Source organism: Procambarus clarkii, chromosome 24 (genome assembly GCF_040958095.1).
Source record: "Procambarus clarkii isolate CNS0578487 chromosome 24, FALCON_Pclarkii_2.0, whole genome shotgun sequence".
Classification (NCBI taxonomy): domain Eukaryota; kingdom Metazoa; phylum Arthropoda; class Malacostraca; order Decapoda; family Cambaridae; genus Procambarus; species Procambarus clarkii.
The window spans coordinates 33,761,825-33,788,934 of NC_091173.1; the positions used below are offsets into that span (position 1 = coordinate 33,761,825).

Consider the following 27,110-nt stretch of genomic DNA (forward strand, 5'->3'; position numbering starts at 1 on the left):
GGGGGCATCAAGCTTACCACTTCAAGGTTCTTCTTTTTTGTTTGCGTCTGGCTTCTTGTGTGTTTACCACATTGGTATGGGTGATTGTCACCTGGCTGCACCTTTGAAGGGTTCATGTGTTCTCCTACCTTGATGACTGGCTGGTTTGAGCTCTCAGTCAGTCTGCATGTCAGCTAACTAGAGGTATGGTTCTTTCCTAGCTTGCCATGTTCGTGTTTCGGGTGAACTGGCAGAAGCCTCAACTTGCCCTCATTGTCTTTTCCCTGGGCATAGTTTGACTCAGGGTGTAGTTCTGGTTTCTCCAGTTTCATCTGTTTCACCGTTCCCAGTACTAGTGAATTTGAACCTCACCCGCCCTTCGTTGGCTCCTGTCTTGCCAGCTTCCTTTTCAGGTTTTTCAGGGCAGGTCCCATGGTGCCATCCTCTCCCCATTGCTCAGTATGTTCATGGATTCTTTAGCACTGGGTTAGGGCTTCGTGACCAGCACTCACATGGCTGCCCAGAGTCTGTGGTTGGGCCCGTTCCTTCAGATGCACAGTATGGTGCATGTTTGCGGCTGAATGACATGCCTTGAGGAAGATTCGGATCCATCTGGACTCGATGCTTTAGCTCCATTATGTATGCACTCTGGAGGTTCATTGCCTGAACAGTTCATTGCCCTCTGTAGTAGAATGCTTCAAGAAGTTCATCTTCTAGTTTCTCAGGATTTTGTTCTCCAAGCAGTTCACCTGAGGTTTGTATCTTTCTTTTCCATCCCATTTCTACAGAGTGGACAGTCGATGATGTGTTCTTCCGTTGGATCTGTAAGATGTTCGATTCTGGGCCCCATTCTGCCATGAGGTGAGGTGAGTCTCTTTGCATCAGTGTGGAATTGTTGCTTTCCCACCTACATAGCTTCAGTCTCCGATCGTGAGGCTATTGCAGTGGGTGCTTTTCAACTGGACTGATTGAGGTGGAGGTGCATTCATCCTTTCCCCAGATTGAGTTGTTGGCTGTTCATTAGCTCTAGAACTGAGTAAGGAAAATACCTGCGTGCTGAAGATAAGCTGCCTGGTAGTGGCATTCAGCACTGAGTTTCATGCTAATTTTGAATGTTTCTCTTGATCTGTGTGAACCATTTGTATAGTTGCTTGGTGACACATTTTTATTGTGTATTATCAGAGAGATAGCTTCTGGGAGTCACCAGGGCTCATCTAGAAAGAGGCACTTCATGACATCAGTGCTAGGTTTTTAATTACAGAGGCACCTCGGGTGACAAGCAACCTCCATCTATGAGCATTTCAGGTAACGAGGAGCCACTCGCAGAAAATTTATCTCGATTGACAAGCTTCTGTTTGGTTAACGAGAAAACCACGTAGGGCATCCTAGCATTCCCTCTGGTTCTCGCAAATTCTCGAACTTCTCCGACAACAGTTTTGTTGGTTTATCGCTCTTCATAAGGTAAAGTACAATTGAAAACAGGGAAAACAAAACATTTATAATAATTACAGTGGTACCTCGGAATGTGAGTGTCCCTGTATGCGAGTTTTTCGGAAGACGAGCAGGATTTACTCCAAAAATATGTCTCGGAAGGCGAGGGTTACCTCGGGATGCGAGTTTGTTGATACGTGTACAGGCCGACTGGCGCGTGGTGGCATGGCGATCGCGCCTCAGTTTACCAGTGTCTCGTGTCCAGTGACTATCCCACCTGAATTCTTCACAAGGATTTACAGTTTTTTATCGGTTTTTTGGCCATTTGAGCATAAAAGTTGTCATTATATATCTTGCCATGGGTCTCAAGAAAGCCATTGGTAAGGTTCAACCTAAGAAAATAGCAGTGAGTAGAGGCAGTAGAGGATGTCCCTTCTTGATTAAGAAAATGTGTGAAGTATGGGAAGAACTGCAAAGTTTTGTTGAAAAAACTCACCCAGATAAAGCTGTAGCAGGCCGTTGCATTGACCTTTTAAATGATAATGTGATGTCTTACTACAGACAAGTGTTAAAATGTAGGGAAAAACAAGTGTCATTAGACAAATTCTTAGTAAAACAAGCAAGTCCTAGTGGTATGCAGGCAAAATGTGCCAGAGTGTGCATACCAGTGAAGTCCTCACTGCCTGATGTGATAATGGAAGGGGACTCCCCTTCCAAACAGTAACTCCTCTCTTCCTCCCACCTCCTCACCATCTTCCATACGCCTAGAGCATTCAACAGCAAGGTAAGTAATAACTTGAACATAGTTTTGTAGGTTTATTTAGATGAATTAGGTATAAAAATTTAGTTTGATGTGGGGTTTTTGGGGTAGTCAGGAACGGATTAATTCATTTCCCTTTATTTCTTGTGGGAAAATTAGCTTCGGAATGCGAGTTTTCGGAATACGAGGCGTCTCCAGGAACCAATTAAACTCTTAAACTGAGGTATGCCTGTACATGTATTATAATTACTTTATAAAATTTCATATTGATGTTTTTTTGGGAGGTGGAACAGATTAATTGTATTTTCATTATTTTAAGTGGGGAAATTAGTTTCAATAGACAAGTTTCATATGACGAACTCCTTGCCGGAATGGATTAAATTCCCTAACCGAGGTTTCTCTGTATAGTACAACCTCGATTCAACGTACCATGATTCAATGAATCTCCGGCTAGTTCGCACACTTTTCAGGCCGGATTTACTCACCCGGTTCGGTTCGCCGAAGCAAGGGATGTTCAATTTGCTTACAATGTCGAGACAGAGTTTTCACAGACTGGTGGAAAACTTTCCTGTTCTATCACAGATTACAATTAGTAATTCCCTCGTATGACAAGTTTGATCACACAAGTGGACCGCACAAATGGTCCACAAGCTTACAATCTTGGGACAGAGTTCACAGAGTGGTGGAAAACTTTCCCATTCCATCACAGATTACAATTAATAATTCCTTCATATGACAAGTTGAATCACACAAATGGACTACACAAGTGGACCACACATGTGGACCACAAGTGGTCCACAAGCTTATGATGTTGAGACAGAGTTCACAGAATGATGAAATACTCTCATTCTATCACAGATTACAATTAATAATTCCTTCATAAGACAAGTTGGATCACACAAGTGAACCACACAACAAGTGAACCATATGAACCAAACACCAGACAAAATGGTCCACACAACAAGCATATTAACCAAACACCAGCCAGAGTGGTCCACACAAGTGAACGACTGAGTTTCCATGATTTTCGTTCACTGATTTGTGGCACACGTATCTTTGTAAATTAATTTAAAAGCTGAAGCATGATTAGCTAGCTATATGTGGAAAAATCTCCTTATAGACATTTTCTGTGATGAAACAAGATGAGTGAAGGTGGACCGATAATGGAATACCTGTACTGTAAATCTTACTTGGTTTTCCTTTGTCTGTGTCGTCATAGTTCAGTGACCCATGACTTTGAAAGTTTCATATTTATAAATCATTTCTAAAATAAGTGTTTTAATAGCTTTTTATCCTAATTAAACTAAACTAAACAAAATAAAACCAAAAATATACTGTAATATGATAGACATCTGCTAATTTGAGAAATTATTCATGTTATTGGAACAACTCCTCCAGCGTGAGTGGACGGGTCTAATCCTTGTACACAGCATCATGTGTGTTTTGTTCGATTTCGTCGCCACAGTTCAGTGACTCAAAATAATAAAATTAATAAATCAGTTTTAAAATAAGTTTCCTGGGGGGAGCTCTGTCGGCTTCACTGGAACTATCCAGGCTGAATGAATATGTATTTTTTCTGGCATCAGTCAATACATGGAGTTCTTGCCTACCAGGGACCACGAGTCAGAACCTGGCCCACTCTAGAGAGGCACGAGGAGCAATGGCCTATAGAGACAACCTTGTGGTTGGGAGCATTCTATGTCTGCCATCGACTGGGATAGGCACCCAGAAAGGTAGGCACCCCAGAACAAACCCCTATTCTGGTAAAAGTACTGCAACCGAAAGCCGAACAGGTGGACAGAATTCCAAAACCAAAATTACCAAACTAGCATGACGTCCTCATGTCTCCACACTGCTGTGTGTGCAACCCCCTGCCTCCCTGGAAGGGGAAAGAGGAAGCCCCAGATCCAACCGCTGGTGACCCAACCTACAGTTCCTAGGCTGATGGGAGTCTGGTGCGTTTGTGCCTCTGGCTCCACTTTCTCTGTTACAGTTCTATGCCTTGTGGTGTGGGCTGTCCCTTCAGGTGGTGTGTGAGCCGGGAGTGAGATTCCACGGTACTCGGGCTGCATGTGCCTAGGGTCACCTTCCCTAGGTGCCCTGTAAGTACTGCCCTTGGGGCTTGGGGCCTCCTTCCACAAGTCACCTCGAGATCTACCTCCGTTGTGCCGATTACTGCTCGGTTTTTGGCTGCCCCTGGAGTCAGCTGGGTGTTTTTCCTTGCCCTTGTTTGTCTCCGGGTAGGGGTTAGTTTTTGTCACTGGCAGGGGCGCGGGGTATTGCACAGCTAATTTTCACCTATAACAGCGGCCGGCTCAGTTCCACCTGGGTACGTTGTCGTCTTACAGGGTTTTTCTTTTGTTTTTGTTTTCTGCCTGGTGGGGGGGGGGTCTGCTGTTGTGATCCCCTTCATTGTTCTTGGGGTATATATATATATACTTCTCCCTCTGGTGGTGGTCCTCCCCGCTTGGCCTGCATGAGTGTACACGTACTGGGGCTTTCAGCTTTTAGAGGTTTGATTGGTAGACTTGGGTAGACTTGAGCGCCGGTTTGCAGTACCCTGCCTGGGCTTCCCTTAGCGTGTAACCAAAGCTAAGGGCCCTGGAAAACTCCACGGGGACAACGTGGTCCAATGGATGTGACCCCTGAGTTTCCCCTCGCGTCTTGCGAGTTTGAAGGTTGCTCTGTCCTCTTGTCTCAGGGTGACACTCGCCAGTTTTGCCTCCGACATGCTGACTGTTGGGTCAGTGATTGTTTTAATTCAGAATCGTGTGACGTGTGTTGTCTGTACGTACTCCAGTTCACCCAAGCCTCTGATAATGATATGCGGGTGCATGTTAGATTTAGGTTGCTGCAACACGCTAGGTTGGTTGCGACCCTCGGATGCCTCGAGACTGCTCCGTTTTGTTATAGGGACCCAGATTTAGGGGTGGGAGTTGCTTCGACTCTGGTTCCATCTGCCCCTTCTAGGCCTTCCCGTTCTGTCATTCATTCGGTCCCTCCCTCCCTTGCTTCCGGCTCCGAAGCGTCCGAGGGTTTCGGAATCGGGGCAGGGTCTAGTTGGTATTGAGACTCGGGCGGTCTCAGGGGGTTCCCTCTCTGGGGTTGCGGTGGAGGCATTTAAGCCTGGTCCTTCTGCCGGAGCTTCTGGGTCTGGCCAGTGGGCCCCCTTCGTTCTTGCTTTTTCGGCAGTTCCCACCTTTTCTTTGGAGGTGGGGAGTTTGGAGGCCGGCTCAGCCCCGGGTCCTCAGGGCAAGGTTTCCGGGGTTGGAGAGGGGTTGGCTTGGGAGCATTGGGCCTTATTGGACCCTGCCTGGATTTTTTAGCCATCTGAGCGGGCCTTGGTGTTACAAGGAGAGGAGGTTCTCTTTCGCTCCCTACGCGTACGAACTGGACTTGGTGTCCATCCCTTCCCGGGTTCGGTTCCGTGATCCCACGGGTTCTACGGTTCCATCCTTTCGGAGGTTTCCGGCTTCCCGCGTCTCGTCTTCTGAGTTGAGGGAAGCCTGGCGGCTTATCTCCTGCGCAACTCGGATTATACCTTCGTGATGGATCCACGTTCCTTCATATCCAACTCTGCTAGTTTCGTACTGAGTTCGTTATGAAGTTCCGGAGTCATCCTGGTTGACAGACTGTCCTCTTTTTTTTCGTTGGAGGCTTGGCGCACGTTCTGTCGGTCCCACTCACCTGAGTGGCGAGAGAATCAGTCGGCATTTCAGGTTTTCCTGGGGAGGGGGGGGGCAACTTTGAGTATCTTAATGCTTATTTATACGCCCCTGTCCTTCCGCAGGATGCAACCTGCGGAAGTTGCAGGAACCTGCAACTTCACGTGCAGGTTCCTTCCCTTTTGGCTACCTTGGTGGCAGAGAATTTGCGTACTTGTGCCCTGCTTGCTTCAGCCCTGCGGTTCTTTTCCTCTCCTTGAGCTGTCCTTAGACTGGCTTGAGTTGGATGTGGAGGCTCTTGAGGCCACTGCCGGGTCCGGTGCACTGCCGGGTCCGGTGCACTGCCCTCCACGGTGCGGGCATTCGTCTGCTTTGCGCTCCACGGCTTCAGTGGCCGGGGATGCGCTTTGGGTTGACCCGGCTTCCCTTCTTCTCTGTTCCCGGGCTTTGATATCTCAGGTTGTCTGCAGGGTTATTAAGTCTAGCCAGTCTGCGGTTTATCCCTTTGCCCACGACGTGCGTACGTTTGCTGCTTTGGCTGCTGTCTTTGGCAACATGTCTTGGGTTTACATTCGTGTGAGGGGTTTTTGGAGGTCGAACAGGGGTCCTGGCTGCTCGCTACCTGGTGAAAATTCCGGGGCCAGGTAAGGGCCTGTGTTGCCATGGGTCGGAGGTTGCAGCCAGTTGTCTCGACTTCGTGTTGAGGAGTGAGGACTAACCGCCTCCCGGGTAAGTCCCTATTTTCCTTATCTTTGGGTAGTTAGCTCCAGGGAGCCGACAGGGCTCCCCCCAGGAAAACCAGCGTTGAATGTAATGTAATACCATTTTCGGGGTGAGTCCTGGAGGCTCCCCGGCATCCCTCCCTCTCTCCAGTCGGCAGTATTTTTTGTGTATTTTTACATCCAGCCTAAGAACTGTAGGTTGGGTCACTGGCAGTTGGGTCTGGGGCTTCCCCTTTTCCCTCCCAAGGAGGAGGGGGTTGTGCAGACAGCGGCGCAAAGACGTGATGACGTCGTGCTATTTTGGTAATTTTTGTTGGAGGAGTTCTGTCCACCTGTTTGGCTTTCAGTCGCAATAGTTTTACCAAATTAGGAGTTTGTTTTGGGACGCCTACTTTTCTGGGTGCCTCTCCCGGTCAATGGCAGACATAGAATGCTCCCAACCAGAGGGAAGTCTCTATAGGCCATTGCTCCTCGTGCCTCTCTAGAGGGGATGGGGGGGCAGGTTCTGGCTCATGGTCCCCGGTAGGCAAGAACTTCATGCATTGACTGATGCCAGAAAGATATACATATCCATTCAACTTGGATAGCTCCAGGAACCTCCAGGACTCACCCAGAAAATGGCGTTTCATTACATTCGACGCTGGTTTTTTATATCTCTTATTATCCTAACAATGTTATTAAACTAAATATATAACCCAAAAGTATATAATTTGATGTAAATCCAATATTTGAGAGAAATTTGTTACTGGATCTGGCTTAAATACCAGCCTACTGCAGGATGTATAGACCTAGTCTGTGTTCATTCAGTAGGCACCCAGTGCCGTTAGCTTTGTCTGCGAGTGACGTGTTTGTCCGCCGTTGGAAGAATATTCGTAATAACCCACCAGCTTTTATCAACACTTAAGGATGATGAAAGATATTTGTCGGAAGGACATGACGAAAGGAAGGAAACAAACAAAAATGAGTCAATATTTTTCACAAACTAGTAGCATAAAATCAACCAGCACAGCCATACCCAGCACCAGCATAACAGCAGCCTGCTCCAGCTCAGAAGTAGCTGAAGCTAACACAGCAGCAGCGAGCACCAGCAAAGCTGATGCAAACATCTAAAAACATCGTATGTGGAGTGAACAGTTAGAACAAGTGTTTCGTTTAAGTGTGTACATAACGTTAAAATTAAATTTGCATTAGTTTTAGTGTACAATAGTTTTCATAAACTGTATTGTAGTACTCAACATACAGCAGAACTACTTAATCAACACAATGCTAACAGCATAATACAGAACAGTACGTATTTACTGTATAACATTCACAACGTTATGAGACTTCAAGATAGACATAACTCCAACAATAAGGTAAATAACAAATGTAACATAGTATTTTTTAGTAGAGTAGTAATATATAGGTACAGTATATAATATGATAATGCATTTTTATCATGTACAAGAGAAAAAAAACACTGACGCAAACGTCTCCTGAAGGTCACCACTTGCAACGAATCCGACGTTCCAACACACTGGAGTTGGTCCCATATAGTGCATTGAATCGAGGTTGTACTGTATATTGTTTGAAGTTTTCTTCAATTACCCAAAATTTAAGTGTTTCTGGACACTTACAGGTACCAATTCTATGAATAATTGGGGCTGCATTGCTTTTTCATGTTTTTTGTTTTTTATGTTCCCTTTTCACTACTTTTATTGTCTTTGCAGGTTTTTATAGAAGAGAGTGATGGAGATGCAATGGTGGAAGATGTGACGCCATATTTGAAACTGATAACTGCGAAATATGGAGTTCGACAGCCAAAAAAGGAAGGAAAATGGGTACATATTAAAAATAAATTGATATTCGTATTTACCTGACATATTATACTGTAATTGTGGCAGAGTAAATGGTATAATAATTTGAGTTGTCAACAATTTACTTCATTTAACCCTTAAATGGCACCTGGCTATTTAGCATGTGTCAACCACAGGGACATACCAAATAAAAAAAAAAAAAATTCTTCTAAACCTGTTAATTTGTGTTCACTGATCATGGGAAAAATAATAAAAAGATCGTAAGTGGCATATATTGCCTGTTATAGGGTGGGGAAGTATGGCAAAAAAACAGGCGCTGACTCAGCGTGCGTCCTAGATGGTCTATTGCTCGCCAGCTGTCAGACAGGAGTGGCCACAGAGATAATTACCTAATTATTGTAATGTCTCTGATTGATTTTTCATAGTTTTTTGCTGTAATGTTATTCAATAATGTGTAGTGGGATATATTTATGTGTGAATCATCGCTGTACTAAAAATATGGTGTGCATATTATTGATTCAATTATGTTCATCAAACAGTGAACAAATACTTTGTCGGTTATTACACTATATATACAGGTTATATATATATAAGTATCTGCATGTTTTGTTCACCATAACAAACCACTAAGTTGCTATTGTGAGTCAAAAAGTAACGAGGAGTGACCGCCACACACCAGCCAGCCACTCACTCTCTCAACACCTCACTCGCCCACATTCTCCTCCCACCATACTGTTTTTGCTTTTATTCACTTTATACAGACGTTATATATAAGTATCAACATTCGTGTTCACCGTAACGAACCACTATTTTGGCATGCTGAGTGGCAGCCCGCCACTGGCTGCTACTTCCTCCCTCCCTCAAGTCACCTGACTCACCCACATTCTCCTCCCACAATACTGTTTTTGCTTTTATTCATTATATACAGACGATATATATAAGTATCTACATTCGTGTTCACCATAACGAACCACTAAGTTGGTATGCTGAGTGGCAGTGACAGTGACAGTCAGTGGCAGCCCGCCACTGGCTGTCACTCCCTCACCTCACCTGAATTGCCACAATTCTCCTCCCACCATACTGTTTTTTCTTTTATATACAGACTTTTATATATAAGTATTTACATGTTTTGTTCACCATAACTGTACATCTAAGCTTGTATGGTGAGTAAAGGCACAAAGCTACTCTCACAGTCAGCTTGTGGTGGCCACCCTCAAGGCCAGACACACTAATATTTGTCCTACAACAATACTGTTTGTGGTGTTATTACGCTATATGCACACATTATAAATAAGTATCTACCTGTTTTATTCACCATACTTGTACAAGTAAACTGGTATGGTGCCCAAAGACCATAGAGGTCACCAGTAAACAACATGATAAGTCATGCAGATGACACACCTCCCTCACCAAAATGGCAGCTCCCAACCTACTCCTATTGCTGTTATTACACTATACACACGTTATATATATGTATCTGCGTTGTGTTCACCATAGCAAATCACTACGCTGGTATGGTGAGTGCAGTCAATAAAAGGTGGCCACACACAGTCAATGCCACCACCCTCCATCCCACAGCATTACTCCTCCCTCCATGGAACACAGCACTAAATATCACCACAATCCTGCTATTATCAGAACACTGGTCAGTTTTATCACAGTCAGGGGTCTTCTGTAATAATATCACCGCTAAATAATAGCAAGAACATGTTTATTATGGCATTTTTAGGCGAATGCTTCGGTCACAAGCTGAACAGCAAGTGCTGTGAGCTCATGCTGCGTGTGTCAGGCTTCGTAGCTCACTCAATACTGAGGCCCCCTCACACCCGGGAATTTGGCCCGCAATTTAAAAAAAAAATGGCGTCTGTTTACAAGAGCCCTGATGAAGGTGTGGGTGAACTCAGTGTATCCGCGGACCGTTTAAATCTTGCATAGTACTCCAAAACATCATATGATGCGGAGTGCAAGTTACTGCAAGTCACTCAACTCATCATATGATGTCTTGCGCAACTAAAGGGTTAATATTGTTTGAAATTTTCCTATTGAGACAGTTATAAAACAAAAAAATATGAACACAGATACAGGTACAAATAATGATACCACTTTTACCAATGTTTAATTTGTTTGCCCTTCATATTCAAGCTATAGTTTACACAATTAAGTTTAGAAGTGCCAGGAGGCAGAAGTCACTGCAGCAGGCTCCAGGAATATCAAATTGCCTAATTATTGGGAACAGTTTGAGGGCTATTAGTGGTGTCCCAGGTTACATAAAGGTATAGGGAAGTTTAAAAGTAAATAAGATACAAGAAATAAGTAAAAGTGAGTGTAAATTGTGTGTTGAAAAGTTTATATACCAAAACAAATGATTGTCAATAACAAAGATGGCCGCCACCACAGGGAAGGTAAACAGACTAACAGATGATTGTTTCCAAGGATTCTCACCACAAAATATATTGAAAGGAGTTTTCTTGGCAGGGTTAGAGATTATAGAGGACATGCTAAAAAAGTCTTGAGTTAGAAGAAGAGAATGAAGCTCTCAGGAGTGAGTTTTGCACTTTAACCCTTAAACTGCGCAAAATGTCATATGATGTGTGACATTGAACAGTTAAAACATTTTAAATTTTCTGAAACTCTTTCAAATCTTTTGTACATAATCTACTATGCAAATGCTCCAAACTTTGTCTAAATGATACCAGTGTAACTTGAAAAACAAGAAAATAAAAAAAAAAAAAATTGATTATTGAAAAATTTCTGATTTTGAAATCAGCTTCAAAAATATAAAAATATCACCAACTGTTCATTTGGTGTTATTATGCTCTCAAAATAGCATATGATCTTCATTTTCATATATTTAGAATATAGGTTTTCAGTATAGGTTACTGTAAAAAAAAATATTGTCAATATGGCATTTGAAATATGCACAAATTTAGACAACAAAAATTTATACCTTCAAACGTTTAGAGTTTATGAAAAATCAATTCTATAGGGATTGTAGAACAGACAGCTGTGCACACTAAATGTAAAAATGGTGAGAATCAGGTCAGAAACTAGATTTTTGGATACTGAAGTAAGTTGAAATTCTAGCTATAGATATAATTGAAGTAGAAGTTATTAACAATGGTATAAGGCAGTTCTAATTCATGAATTTACTTGTATGTTGTAATAAACATTGTTTGGCCTTCGTACTCAAGTATGTGAAAGTTGTAGGTCAATGTGTCTAGAAATGAATGTCAAGAAAAATAACCAACCAAAAAAACAAAATATAGGGATAATTATAATAATTTAGGGAATATATTTAGGGTATACTTTATATAAGTAAAAAAGCCCTAATCTGGTCCCTAATCATCAAAACAACATAAACAAGGAAAATAGAGTTTGAAATCGATGAAAAAATCACCCCAAAAAAAATTCAAAGTGCCAAGTTCTGAGAGTTGTAACTGATTTATTTGTTGACCAATTTAATTCTGGCTATCCATAGTTAGGGATGAGTATGCACTCTCCAGGATGTAAACGTTGAAGCAAATTCAAATAATAAACAAAGGAGGAAAAAACCTAAAAACCTAAAAAAAAAAAAAATCCCCTAAAAAAAATTTGGACATTGTTGAAAGTAACTCATAATAACATTGGGCAATGTACTTATATGATATATAACAAAATAGAGCATAATAACATAATTAATCATGATCATATGTGTTATTATGTATTACTCACCAATGCTATAAAGGCACCAGCTGAATATCCACTTTGTGGACACTTCTTACTACTATTCTTCTTCTTTGTGCATCGAACAGGTGCTTGCATATCTTTATTATTGCATTATCCATTAGTTCCAGTTAATAGGAGCTTTTTTTTTTTAAATATTCGTCTAAAATCAATTTCTGAAAATGTTTTGATGAAAGTTTCACAAAGCTGAAGCCAATAAGTTTGAGATTTGTTTAACATTTTTAAGTAATTTTTACATAATTCAAATATTTTTTTAATTATACCCCCTCCCCATTCAATGTCACATCATATAACGTTTTGCGCAGCTTAACCCTTCAATTGCGCATCGCATCATATGATGCTCTGACCGACTTGCAGTAAATTGCACATCGCATCATGTGATGCTTTGGAGTACTACGCAAGATTTAAACGGCCCGCGGATACACGGGGTTCACCCACACCTTCATCAGGGCTCTTGTAAACAGACGCCATTTTTTAAAAAAATCGTGGGCCAAACTCATGGGTGTTATTGGCCTCAGTATTGAGTGAGCAACCAAGCCTGACGCACGCAGCATGAACTCACAGCACTGCTGTTCAGCTTGTGACCACAGCATAGCCTAAAAATGCCATAATATTCTTGTTCATGCTATTATGTAGCGATGATATTATTACAGAAGACCCCTGACTGTGATAAAACTGACCAGGGTTGTGATAATAGCAGGATTGTGGTGATATTTAGCGCTGTGCGCCATTTAGGGAGGAGGGTAGTGGCGTTATCTTCTGACTGTGTGTGGCCACCTTTTATTGACTGCACTCACCATACCAGCTTAGTGGTTCGCTATGGTGAACACAAATGTAGATACTTATATATAACGTGTGTATAGAGGGTATAAACAGCGAGAGGAATAGGTTGGGAGCCACCATTTTGGTGAGGGAGGGAGCGTCGTCTGCAGGACTTACCATGTTGTTTACTGATGACCACGATGGTCTTTGGGCACCATTCCAGTTTACTTGTACAAGTATGGTGAATAAAACAGGTAGATATTTATATATAATGTGTGTATATTGCATAATAGTACCACAAACAGTATTGTTGTAGGAGAAATATTAGTGCGTCTGACCTTGAGGGCGGCAGCCATCAGCTGACTGTGTGAGGTCCTACGTCTTTGTGCCTTTACTCACCATACAAGCTTAGATGTACAGTTATGGTGAACAAAACATGCAGATCCTTATATATAACCTGTATATATATAGTGTAATAACCGACAAAGTATTTGTTTACTGTTTGATGAACATAATTGAATCAACAATATGCACACCATATTTTTGAGTTCAGCGATGATTCACTCATTTTATTATATAAATATATCACACTACACACTATTGAATAATATTACAGCAAAAAAACTTCAAAAAATCAATCAGGGACATGGAAATAATTAGGTAATTATCCCTTTGTGGCCACTCCGGCCTGACAGCTGGCGATCAACAGACCGCCTGGGACGCACGCTGAGTCAGCGCCTATTTTTTGCCAGAATTGCCCGCCCTATAGCCGGCAATATATGCCACTTAGGATTTTTTTATTATTTTTCCCGAGATCAGTGAACACAAATTAACAGGTTAAGAAGAAAAAATTATTTTTTTTTTTTTTTTTTTTTTTGGTATGCGCCTGTTGGTGTCAAATGGTATATAGCTATGTGCCATTTAAGGGTTAAGGTAAAGTAAAGTAAAGTAAATTTTATTCAGGAAAGTACATACATAGTTGATTTACAAACATAATGTTGAATATATGGATAGAGCTAGTACATACAATACCTAAAGTCACTAGTACGCATACTGTTTCGGGCAAGGTGAGGTGGGGGAAAACACCTAGACTAAAACTTAATAGTAATTGAGCTTAACCCTTAAACTGCGCATGGCGTATATATACGCCCTGAGTAACATGTCCCATGGTGCGCATGGCGTATATATACGCCATAGGGTGCCAGGCCTGATTCAAATGGCCCGCAGCTACACGGGGTTCACAGTAGCTTCCTCAGGGCTCTTGTAAACAGATGCCATTTTAAAAAAAAAATCGTGGGCAATATTCTCAGGTGTGAGAGGCACAGTACTGTTGGAGCAACCAAGGCCGGCACACGCAGCATGAGCAAACAGCATTGATGTTCAGCTTGTGACCACAGCATCGCCGAAAAATGTCAAAATAAATATATAATTGTTATTATTTAGCGATGACAATATTACAGATGACCCATGACTGTGATATAAATAACCAGGGTTGTGATAATAGCAGGATTGTTGTAATAATTAGCGCTGTGGGAGGAGTGATGCTGAGAGACGGAGGGAGACAGCATCGTTTACTGACTGTGTGGCCACCTGTTATTGTTTGTATTCACCATACCAGGTCAGTGGTTCTCTATGGTGAACACAAATGTAGATACTTATATATAATGTGTGTATTAGTGTAATAACAGCAAAAGGATTATGCTGGGAGGAGCCATATGGTTGACGGAGGTGACGTCGTCTGCACGATTTGTCTAGCTGTTTAGAGGGTGGCCACTATGCTCTTTGGGCGCACTACAAGCTAAGGTGTACAGTTACGGTGCATAAAACATGTAGATATTTATATATAATATGTGTATATAGGGTAATAACACTGCAATCAGTATTGTTGGGGGAGAAAGTTTAGTGTGTGTGACCTTGAAAGAGTGAGGGAGCCGCCAGCCGCCATCTGTGTATAGCGACGACTCTTAGTGCCTGAACTAACTATATCAGCTTAGCTGTACAGTTGTGGTGAACAAAATATACACACACTTATATATAACGTCTGTATATAGTGTAATAACACCACAACTGGTATTGTTGGGGGAGAAAGTTTAGTGCGTGTGTTGAGGGAGTGGCAGCGAGTGGCTGGCTGGTGTGTGGCGGTAACTCCTCGTTGCTTTTCGACTCTCAATACCAACTTAGTGGTTCGTTATGGTGACCAAAACATGCCAATACTTATATATAACCTGTGTATAGAGTGTAATAGCAGCTAAAACTATTTGTTTATTGTTTTATAAACATAATAATTGAATCACTAATATGCACATCATACTTTTGAGTATAGCGATTATTAACCACTTTTATTATATAAATATATTACAATACACACTATTGAATAATATTACTGCAAAAAACTAAGAAAAAATCAATCGGAGACATTGAAACAATTAGGTAATAATATCTTTGTGGCAACTCCCATCTGTCAATGCGGGTGACGCTGACCGGGTCTGACGACCGCTCTGTCAACGCCCACTTTTTGCCAGACTTCCTCGGTCAATTGCGCCCAAAATATGTCACCGACGATTTTGTTATTATTTTTTCCAGTGCTCAGGGGACACAAATTAACATTTTAGAAGACGAAAAAAAAATTTTGAATTTTTTTTTTCTTGCGCACAGGGGTGTAAATGTCCCAAGGACCCCTGAGCAGTGTAAGGGTTGAAGTATAAATTGTGTTGAAAAAAAAAGATAAAAATGAGAGGAACATGGTAGAAAATAGTCAATATACAAGTTGGTCAACAAACAGCATTGTTTAAAAATAGTAAGACATGGGTTGACATTTAGGGGTAAGGTAGGTTACATGGAGTTAATTAGGTAGTACTTAGTTTTCATCTTAAACTGGTTGAGAGAGGTACAGCCTTTGACATGATTGGGAAGGTGATTCCACATTCTGGGTCCCTTGATTTGTTGAGCATTTCTAGTTTGGTTAATTCATACTCTTGGAATATCAAATAGGTATTTGTTTCTGGTGTGGTGTCCATGGGTTCTGTTACAACCTTCTAAAAAGCTTTTAAGGTCAGGATTGACATTACAATTCAGAGTTTTAAATATATAGAGTACACATGAGAAGATGTGCAGTGACTTAATATCTAATTCAGAGATTTGAATAAGGGTACCAAATGCTGTCTGGGGCCAGAGTTAGATATTGTTCCAATAGAAGCTTTGTGTTGGGTAATTAGAGGACGTAAAGGATTTGGGTAGTAGAACCCCAAGCACAAATACCATAGTTGAGATAAGGTATGGTTAACCCCTGGGTTGCTCTGGGCTATATGACCTTCAACACCCACAGGTGCAACCACAAAAAAAAATAATAAAACATTTCCTCTTATAAAAGTGTTCATTTGTGTTCCCTGATCACAGAAAAAATAATAAAAAAAATATAGGTGGTATTTTCTTGCCGAAATAGGGTGGAGAAGTCTGGTAAAAAACTAGCGTTGAATGTAATGAAACGCCATTTTCTGGGCGAGACCTGGAGGCTCCCTGGAGCTATCCAGGCTGATATGCTAATATTAGATTTTTGGCATCAGTGTGAATGGAGTTCTTAAGCCTGTTGGGGACCACGAGCCAGAACCTGGCCCCTTCAGAGAGGCACAAGGAGCAATGGCCTATAGAAATCCCCATGTGGTTGGAAGCATTCTATATCTGCCATCAATCAGGTCAGGCACCCAGAAAGGTAAGCATTCCAAAACAAACCCCCTATTTTAGTTAAGAATTGCTACTGAAAGTCGAACTAGTGGACAGAACTCCGCAAGCAAAATCGAGCATAAAATCACTATGTCGCCACTATCACTAGTTCTGAGGCTGGATATCAAAACATGCGAACAACTGCCAACCGGAGGGAGGGAGGATTGCCGGGGAGCCTCCAGGTCTCGCCCAGAAAATGGAGTTTCATTATGCCAACATAATAATTACGCCAACATTCTGAGGCCAATGCCAACAGAAAAAGAGCCTAGGCAAAACAATCCTGAACCGAAGGGGCCACAACAAACCAAGGAGAAGAGAGAAAAGAAAGCACCCGATCTAAAGACCAGGACGGCTCAAGGGGCGCATGAGCAGGCCGGAGGTGAAACAACGCACGAGACAGTTTGCGAAACAGTGCAGAAGTGACATTGATACCAAAAGCAAGCTGCAGCGGCTCCACCAGCGCCGCACGATACAAGGCGACAGTATTCGACATAAAATTATGGTCCTGAAACAGCCACTAGAGAAAGGACAAAACAACTTTAACCGAGAATGAGGAATACCTGCAAAACGAGAGAAAGAGATGAAAGGACCACTAGAGAACTTCATACTGCCGCCGAGATGAAGCTCGCAGGTGGGACACCATCAAGGATGCCACCTGATCACCATAGAGATGGTGGTAGACTCGAGTCAAAAATACCAAATGCGAAGATTCGAAGAAAAGACCGAACCAGCCACCTGACGAGCTGGACCGATCTGCTGGAAGAAGCAGAGCCACAGGAAAACCTCCGGATTTGGACATCATGCAAGCAGCGCCTGAAACCTACGGGTCAAGTACTCTTCAAGTACTCTTCAAGTCACTTGTGTTGTCCCATCATGCGTACTGCTCAGTACTCACTTCCCCCTTCAGACCAGGAGAGATTGCTGAAATAGAGGGAATACAGAGAACATATACAGCACGCATAGACGCGATAAAGCACCTAAATTATTGGGATCGTCTCGAAAGTCCTCCAAATGTACTCACTAGAAAGACGAGAGAGATATCAAATAATATACACGTGGCAGATACTGGAGGGCCAAAGAACCAAATCTACAGAATACCTGATCATACCTGAGCAGTCATGTCAAACAGCCTAGTTGACCAGATTACCAACCAGGAGGCATAGTCAAAGAATGGGCTGCGGGACTTTGATCCTTGGAATCATGAAAAGGTAACCGAAAGGTTGATATGTCCATATTAACCCTTAAATTGCGCAACACATCATATGATGGGTTGAGTGACATGTCATAAAACGCGCATCCCATCATATGATGTATTTGAGTATTACGCAAGATTTAAACGGCCCACGGATACACCGGGTTCACCTCACCTTCATCAGTGCTCTTGTAAACAGACGCCATTTAAAAAAAAAAAAATTGTAGGCCAAATTCCCGGGTGTGAGGTCCTCAGTATTGAGTGAGCTCACAGCACTGCTGTTCAGCTTGTGACTACAGCATCGCCTAAAAATGCCTTAATATATATGTTCATGCTATTATTTAGCGATGATATTATTACAGAAGACCCCTGACTGTGATAAAAATGACCAGGATTCTGATAATAGCAGGATTGTTGTGATAATTAGCACTGTAGTTTGAGGAGTAATCTTGGTGGGGCAGGAGGTAGCATTGTCTGTTGACTGTGTGTAACCACCTTTTGCTGTCTGGACTCACTATACCAGCTTAGTTCGCTATGGTAAACAAAACATGCAGACTCTTATATATAACATCTGTATATAAAAGCAAAAACAGTATGGTGGGAGGAGAATGGTGGGGAGTCAGGTGAAGTGAGGGAGGGAGGGGCTGCCAGTGGTGGGTTGCCAATGGCTGCCACTGCCACTCAGCATACCAACTTAGTGGTTCGTTATGGTGAACATGAATGTAGATACATATAATATAACGTGTATATACAGTGTAATAACAGCAAAAGGAGTGTGGGGAAGAAGCCATTTTGGTGATGGGGATGGCAACATCTGCATGATTTGTCATGTTGGTATGGGTGGCCACTATGCTCTTTGGGCATTATACCGGCTGAGTTGAACAGTTATGGTGAACAAAACATGTAGATACTTATATATAACATATGTATATAGGGTAATACTGTAACACCACAAACAGTATTGTTGGGGGTGAAATTTTAGTGCATCTGACCTTGAATGTGTGAGGGAGGCAGCCACCAGCTGACTGTGTGTGTAGCGATGTCTCTTAGTGCCTGAACTAACTATATCAGCTTAGTTTTACAGTTGTGGTGAACAAAACATGTAGATACTTATATATATATATATATATATATATATGCAACAATGATCACAAAAACACTGATCCAAGTATGCAGAATAACCACATATGAAAAATAGAAAATGCTTAACGCGTTTTCGGCTAATTCGCCTTCATCAGAGCAAAGTAGAATCATGGCCCCTGGGGATTCTACTTTGCTCTGATGAAGGCGAATTAGCCGAAAACGCGTTAAGCATTTTCTATTTTTCATATGTGGTTATTCTGCATATATATATATATATATATATATATATATAAACTCGTAAATACTAGTAAAGCTTGACTTCAAAAATGCCTTCAATCAAGTCAGACGAGACGCTGTCCTCAGGGCTGTTCACAACCATTTCCGTCCCCTTTACCCATTCATCCGATCGTGCTACAGGGGGGACTCTAAGCTTCTTTTTGGGGAGCATGAAATAAACTCCTGTGAAGGTGTCCAACAAGGTGACCCCTTAGCCCCCCTCCTTTTCTGCCTAGCTATCAAAGAGGTCACTGATAGTCTGACAAGCGAGCTAAACATCTGGTACCTGGATGATGGCACTCTAGCTGGAACTCCGGAAACCATTTTGGAGGATATAAGGAAAATCCAGGAGCAGGGAGCAGCCTTAGGCCTCATTCTCAATGCATCCAAATGTGAAATAATCTCCCGCAACCCAGACATCACTGGGCAAATACAAAATGTTCTTCCAGACATTCTCGTTGTCGAGCCACCGGACTGCACTCTCCTGGGTGCCCCCATTGGCCCACGAGCAATCGAGGAGGTCCTGGTTGCAAAAATCACTGACCTAAAGAGAATGCAGGACAGGATTGACAAGATTGATGCCCATGATGCTCTCTTTCTCCTTACAAGATGCCTGTCTCTCCCTAAGTTGACCTACTTTCTGAGATGTTCTCCATCCTACAGCAGCCCTAAGTTAAATGTGTATGACACCCTTCTGAGGTCCATGCTGGTGAAAGTCCTGAACCTGCCATTGGACGACTCTCAGTGGGAGCAAGCAACCCTTCCTGTAAGACTCGGCGGCCTTGGTGTCCGCACAGCCTCCCAAATTGCTCTACCAGCCTTATTTTCCTCCTCTCATGCATCGCACGACCTCGTCAGAGATATTTTACCTGCAACCCTGAGGGATTCAGCAGGAATACACGATCCTGCTTTCACTGAATGTTCAAATCAGTGGGATGTTCTTGCAGCCCCAGCAACCATTATAGAGCCAACAAAACAACACAAACAGTCCGGCTGGGACCACCCTCTAGTGGAAAAAGGTAGCTGATGCCATGCTCAGCGTCGCAACATCATACGAGGAGAAAGCCCGCCTCAGAGCAGTGCGTGCCCCCCATGCAGGAGACTTCCTCCTGGCAGTACCCATGTCAGCAATGGGCACGCGCCTAGATCCAGAATCCCTTCGTGTAGCAGTGGCCCTCCGCCTTGGTGCCCCAATTCACACTGAATACAAGTGTATTTGCAACAGGGTGGAAGCAGACCAATACGGACTGCATGGGTTGCATTGCGGAAGCACAAAGGGCTGGCATGCAAGACACAACGAGGTCAATGACATCATCAAGAGAAGCCTCGTCTCAGCTGGGTGCCCAGCGGAGAGAGAACCTCGCATCCTAGGGGTCCAAAACCCGGATTTCCCCGCACTTCGCCCTGATGGCATCACCATATACCCATGGAAGGAGGGTAGACAGTTGGTGTGGGACTACACATGTGTATCCACCCTGGCTGACACCTATGTACACTTCGGAGCTGATCAAGCAGGTGGGGCGGCCAACCACAGGGAAACAGCAAAATCACTCAAGTACAGGCGACTGGAAGGTCAATACCTCTTTGTTCCCATAGCGTCTGAGACGCATGGCCCCTGGGGCAAGAGTGCCTTGGGATTTCTCAAGGAATTGGGTTCCAGGCTCATTGACGTCACCAGAGACCCAAGGGCTTCCAGTTTTTTATTTCAGCGTCTCAGTGTGGCGATCCAGAGGGGAAATGCTTGCTGCGTCCTCGGTTCCTGTCCAGAAGCGGAGGAGCTTCAAGAGATCCATAACCTTTAGGCATTTGTCTTGTATGTTTTGTAACCTTTAAATACACAATAAAGGAAAAAAAACAAAAAAAAGGGAAGGGGGTAGTAGGAGAAAAGCACACAGAAACTGTATTGGAGGGGACCTACATTCCCTCCAATGCGTTATGTGTGGTTTCCTCCGAGGCTATGGGTCCCCCTTCTTCCAGCCAGAGGTGGTACTCCCTTCCCTATTGTAAAAAAATATATATATATATATATATATATAATATAATATATATAATATATATATATATATATATATATATATATATATATATATATATATATATATATATATATATATATATATATATATATATATATATATATATATAATGTCTGTATATATTGAATAAAAGCAAAACAAGTATTGTGGGAGGAGAATGTGGGTGAGTCAGGTGAGTTGAGGGAAGGAGGAAGTAGCAGCCACTGGCTGCCACTGCCACTCAGCATGCCAACTTAGTGGTTCGTTATGGTGAACACAAATGTAGATACTTTTATGTACTGTCTGTATATAGTGAATAAAAGCAAAAACAGTATGGTGGGAGGAGAATGTGGGCAAGTGAGGTATTGAGGGAGTGAGTGGCAGCGAGTGGCTGGCGGTCACTCCTCATTGCTTTTTGACTCGTAATACCAACTTAGTGGTTCGTTATGGTGAACAAAACATGCAGATACTTATATATAACTTGTGTATATAGTGTAATAACCGACAAAGTATTTATTCACTGTTTGATGAACATAATAATTGAATCAACAATATGCACACCATAATTTTGAGTACAGCGATGATTCACTCATTTTATTATATAAATATATCACACTACACACTATTTAATAATATTACAGCAAAAAAACTACGAAAAAATAAGAGACATTGAAATAATTAGGTAATTATCTCTTTGTGGCCACTCCTGCCTGACAGCTGGGAGCAACAGACCATCTGGGATGCACACTGAGTGAGCGCCTGTTTTTTGCCAGACTTCCCCGCCCTATAGAGGGCAATATATGCCACTTACGATTTTTTATTATTTTTCCCATGATCAGATAACACAAATTAACAGGTTTAGAAGAAAAATATATATATTTTTTTTTTTTGGTATGCGCCTGTGGGTGACAAATGCTAATTAACCCTGAGCAACACAAGAGTTAAACACTGTGCTGTGCAGAGTTTATTGTGAAATTCCCCATGCACATGAAAGAAAGTGTTCTGCAAAAATTCTTTTTTCTTTGTAAAATGATAAATTCCCTTCCCTGAACATGTCTATGTAAAAATAAATTCCAAATTCCACTTACTTTGGCTGTGGGAACATGGAGAAGATGCGCTATGATGTCATCAGGGCCTGATTGCCTGTGCATAACTTGCCCAGACTTGCTTGCGCAGGCCATTCAAGCACTGGGTGTTGCCACAAATATATTTTCAATTATTTGTTCTATGTATTTCCAATGCGGTTTTATTTGTTTTTTTATCATATATGATGCATATTTGTGTCCTTTACAATATGTATACAGTAGAATGTTCATAGTGTTCTATGGAACTGTGATACATGTGTCAATAATGTGTCCACAATCAATGTTTATTGTCGCAGTATTGCTTGTTAAAAATTCACTAAAATTACAATATGTACAGTTTTCACAGACTATTTACACTAGTAACACACTGTATTACACACTCAGTACTTCGAAAGTGAATAATAATCAACAAAGTAGTCCATGGTGCACAGCGCGACTTCGCTCTTGTTGCACCAGGTACAGATAAATTTTCGCTTCCTGTTTCTTCATTCTATGTGCTTGCAAATAACGCACTCACGTACACCCTTGGCTTTAGTACTTGTAGGTTGTATGTAGCCAAGCTTGTAAAGCATAAGGTAGTATTGAAAAGATTATATGAAAAGATCAATTTGTAAGGTAGTTTTGAAAAGATCGCTTTGTATGGTCCCACATAGGAAGAGATTCAGCTAGCCTCAAAGAGTGTCCGTCTGTCAGGAAGAAATTAAAGTTTTCTTGAAAATATGTATGGAAAACATCACCATGGAAGCCGCTAACACTGTTCATCTATGCTACTTGTAACAGATGCATCATCACTGAATGCAGAAAATAATTCATCTATATATCATCTAAATAAATTAGAGATAGCATAGGATTGCAAGGGTGACGCTCAGAGCTACAACTGGATACGCTCGCTGTATTGTCCTCATAGGTACTGTATCACTTGCATCCGACCTTTGTGTTAGGTTCTTATTGCGATTAGCTTCACCAATATTATGACCCTTATGTTCTTCACACAATAAGGTTTGAATATCACCAACAGAGCGTTATCTTTCAACTCAGCGTCAGACAGGTGTTTGAGAGCCAGAGGTGCGTGCGCCACCCATAGGTTGCTCACCCAGTACTAACTTAGCCAGCAGCCCTATGGCATTCTGGGAATTTTTTCCAAGATGGCTGCCTCTCACTGGAGGTCCTAAGAGTCCATTTTGTACACAACCAACCTCGCACACATTTAGAATGGGTACGGAAAAATCAAAAAGAGTTTTTGTGGTTGGTACAGTTTCCCGCCGACCAAGAATACTTGGTTGGCGCAGTTAAGTGGTTAACCCTCAAACCGCGCATATCATATATAAATGATATCAGTGACAAAACCGAAACCGCGCACATCATTTATATATGATTTCGTGTCTAGCGCTATAATTTAAACCCCCTGCCTGGGATAGGGGCAGCTATAGTACAGCCACGACCGATAGTTGCCAGATGCCACCTAGAAAAAAAATCCAGGCCAACATTCTTGGGTGTTACAGTGTCAGTATTGAGCAAGCCACCAAGGCTGGTGCACGCAGCACGAGCTCACAGCACCGCTGTTCAGCTTGTGACCACAGCATCGCCTACAAGTACCATAATATATATGATACAGCTATTATTTAGCAGTGATAGTATTACTGAAGCCCCCTGACTGTGATAAAACTGACCAGGATTCTGATAATACCAGGATTGTGGTGATATTTAGCGCTGTGCTCCATGGAGGGAGGCGTAAGGCTGTGCGAGGGAGGGTTGTGGCGTCGTCTTCTGACTCTGTGTGGCCACCATTTATTGACTGCACTCACCATACCAGCTTAGTAGTTCGATATGGTGAACACAAATGTAGATACATATATATAACGTGTGTATAGAGTGTGATAACAGCGAGAGGAGAAGGTTGGGAGCCGCCATTTTGGTGAGGGAAGAGCGTCGTCTGCACGTCTTGGCATGGTGTTTACTGATGGCCACTATGGTCTTTGGGCACCATACCAGCTTATTTGTTCAGGTATGGTGAATAAAACAGGTAGATACTTATATATAATATGTGTATATAGCGTAATAACACCACAAACAATATTGTTGAAGGACAAATATTAGTGCGTCTGGCCTTGAGGGCGGCCGCCGATCAGCTGACTGTGTGAGTAGCTACGTCTTTGTTGCCTTTACTCACCATACAACCTTAGATGTACAGTTATGGTGAACAAAACATGTAAATACGTATATATAACGTCTGTGTATAGTGAATAAATACGGAAAGAGTATTGTAGGAGGTGAGTGAGGTGTTGAGGGAGGGAGTGGCAGTGAGTGGCTCGCTGGTGTTTGGCGGTCACTCCTCGTTGCTTTTTGACTCACAAGACCAACTTAGTAGTTCGTTATGGTGTACAAAACATGCAAATACTTATATATAACCTGTGTATATAGTGTAACAACAGCAAAACTATTTGTTTATTGTTTTATAAACATAATAATTGAATCACTAATATGCACACCATAATTTTGAGTACAGCGATGGTTCACACATTTTATAATATAAATATACCACAATTCACTGTATGGAATAATATTACTGCAAAAAAACTAAGAAAAAATCAATCAGAGACATTGAAATAATTAGGTAATAATATATTTGTGGCAACTGCCGTCTGACAGCTCGGGCGGAGTAGACCTCGTCTGGCGAAGTCTCTGCCAACGCCCCTTTTTTGCCACACTTCCCTACCCTATTGCGGCTAAAATATGCCACCTACGATTTTTTTGTTATTTTTTCCGTGATCAGGGAACAAAAATGAACACTTCTATAAGACGAAATAATTTTTTGGAATTTTTTTTTTTGTTGCACCTGTGGGTGTGAATTCCATTTGGGCCCCTAGCGGTTTGAGGGTTAAAGCATGTTTTTCTCAAACTTCATCAAGAATATAATTATTATTAGAGAATTTGAGCATATTTAACTCCTCTTCCTCTGAAGATTCATTTCTTAATCCATGTTTATATATTGTCATCCCTGTTAATTATTGATCCAAATAGTAGGATGCAGCTTTATTAAATGGAATGGCTCAGGACAAATTGTGTTTTTATTATTTACAAAAACCTTTTATACTGTATTGTTATCTTAATTCACTTTAAATGTTGCAGATGCGCCAGTACAGATGTCCACACTGTGACTATACCTGCAACTTCAACTCTTCTTACAATCGCCATTTGCGGCTTCATAATGGTGTTAAGCCATATAAATGTGGCTACTGTGATTTCCATGCCCGAGAATCTTACGTTGTACGTAAACATTGCTCAAAAAGTCACAAGGTGAGATAGCATTTTTACCTTGTTCCCACTTCTATGAGGTAGTGTGACATTAGTCTGGAGGAAAGATAGGGAAGCAGTATAGGAAAGAGAAAAGTAAAGATATTACAAAATTACATTTGTCCATTAATTATCTCTTGCCCACTGCATTACCTTAACCTCTGTGATACACTGCATTTAATGTGACATTCCGGCTAGGTACCGAAAATAAAGTGTTCCCCCAACCAAAAAAAAATTCATTGTAAATTATTAAAATCCCTTCCCTGAACATGTACATGAAAAAAATAACAACAACAATCTAATTTGGCTGTAGGGACTTGGAGAAAGTGAGTTGTGACATAATCATGTGTTGTGCGACTGTGCGTGAAACACCCAGAGCTGGTTGTATGGGCCTTTCAGGACTCACAAGTTGCCACAAATATATTTACATTTATTTTTCCAATACATTTTCAATGTTTTATAATTTTTTCTGGGGGGTGGGGGGAGTCCCCTATGACTCCCTGGAGCTATCCAGGCTGATAAGGATAGTCCTAACTTTTGGCATCAGTCGATGTGGGTGGAGTTCTAGGCCTACTGGGGGGACCACGGCCCGAACCTGGCCCCCTCAGAGAGGCATGAGAAGCAATAGTCTGTAGATATGCACATGTGATTTTGGAGCATTCTATGTCTGCCATTGACTGGGTCAGGCATCCAGAAAGGTAAGCACCTTAAAACAAACCCCTATTCTGGTGAAACCAACAAAAATAACGAAACAAGTAGACAGAACTCCCCAAGGGAAACGAGCAAACAAACATGACGTCACACGAGCAGCACATTACGAGCCGCACTGCAGGTCTGCGCGGCTCCCCCCTCCCCGAGAGGGAAAAGGAGGAGCCCCAGACCCCCGCGTCGGCAATCCACACCTTCAGTTCCTCGACTGATGGAATAAGGCTTAGTTGTTGTGGCTCCAGCTCCAGATTCTCTTTGTGCTGTGCCTGGGTTCAGTATTTTTCTTCGGTGGTGTGTGAGCTGGGAGTAATATTCACAGGTACTCGGGCTGCATGCCCTTAAGGCACCTTCCCTAAGTGCTCTTTAAGTACCACCCTAGGGGCTTGGAGTTACCTTCCACAAGTCACCTTGGGTCTACCTCTGTTGGTCTTTCGCTGCTTGGCGATTGACCGCCCCGAGTGTTTTAGGGGATTCTTCCCTTGTTTGCCTTGGGGTAAGTGGTAGTTTTTGCACTGATAGGGGCATGGGGTACTGCGTAGCTAGTTTTCACCTATAACAGTGACCACCTCTGTTCCCTTTGGATACGCTGTCCTCTTGCGAGGTTTTTTTTTCTTTTTGTTTTTGCCTGGTGGGGGAGGTGGGGGGTCTGCCTCGGTGTCCCTTCCCCTTTGTATTAGGGTTGTTTGTGTTTGGTGGTATCCCTCCCCTGCTTGCCCTCGTGAGTGGACATGGCCCGAGGGTTCAGCTTTAGCAGTATTGGTTGATAGCTTTGGCACCAGTTAGCAGTACCCTGACAGCTGGGTGGACAGCGCTTCAGATTCGTAATCCTGAGGTTCCGGGTTCGATCCTCGGTGGAGGCAGGAGACAAAGGGGCAAAATGTTTCTTTCACCCTGATGCG

The 27,110-nt window shown here is 42.4% G+C and overlaps 1 protein-coding gene across 1 annotated transcript in view; it reads left to right on the forward strand.

Annotated features, from left to right (window-relative positions):
- LOC123761864 (uncharacterized) overlaps nt 1-27,110 on the forward strand; it is a 416,218-nt gene that overhangs the window by 273,796 nt on the left and 115,312 nt on the right. Inside the window, 2 exon segments of the mRNA XM_069330791.1 lie at nt 8,267-8,377; nt 25,339-25,506. Coding sequence (XP_069186892.1) covers nt 8,267-8,377; nt 25,339-25,506 — 279 coding nt within the window.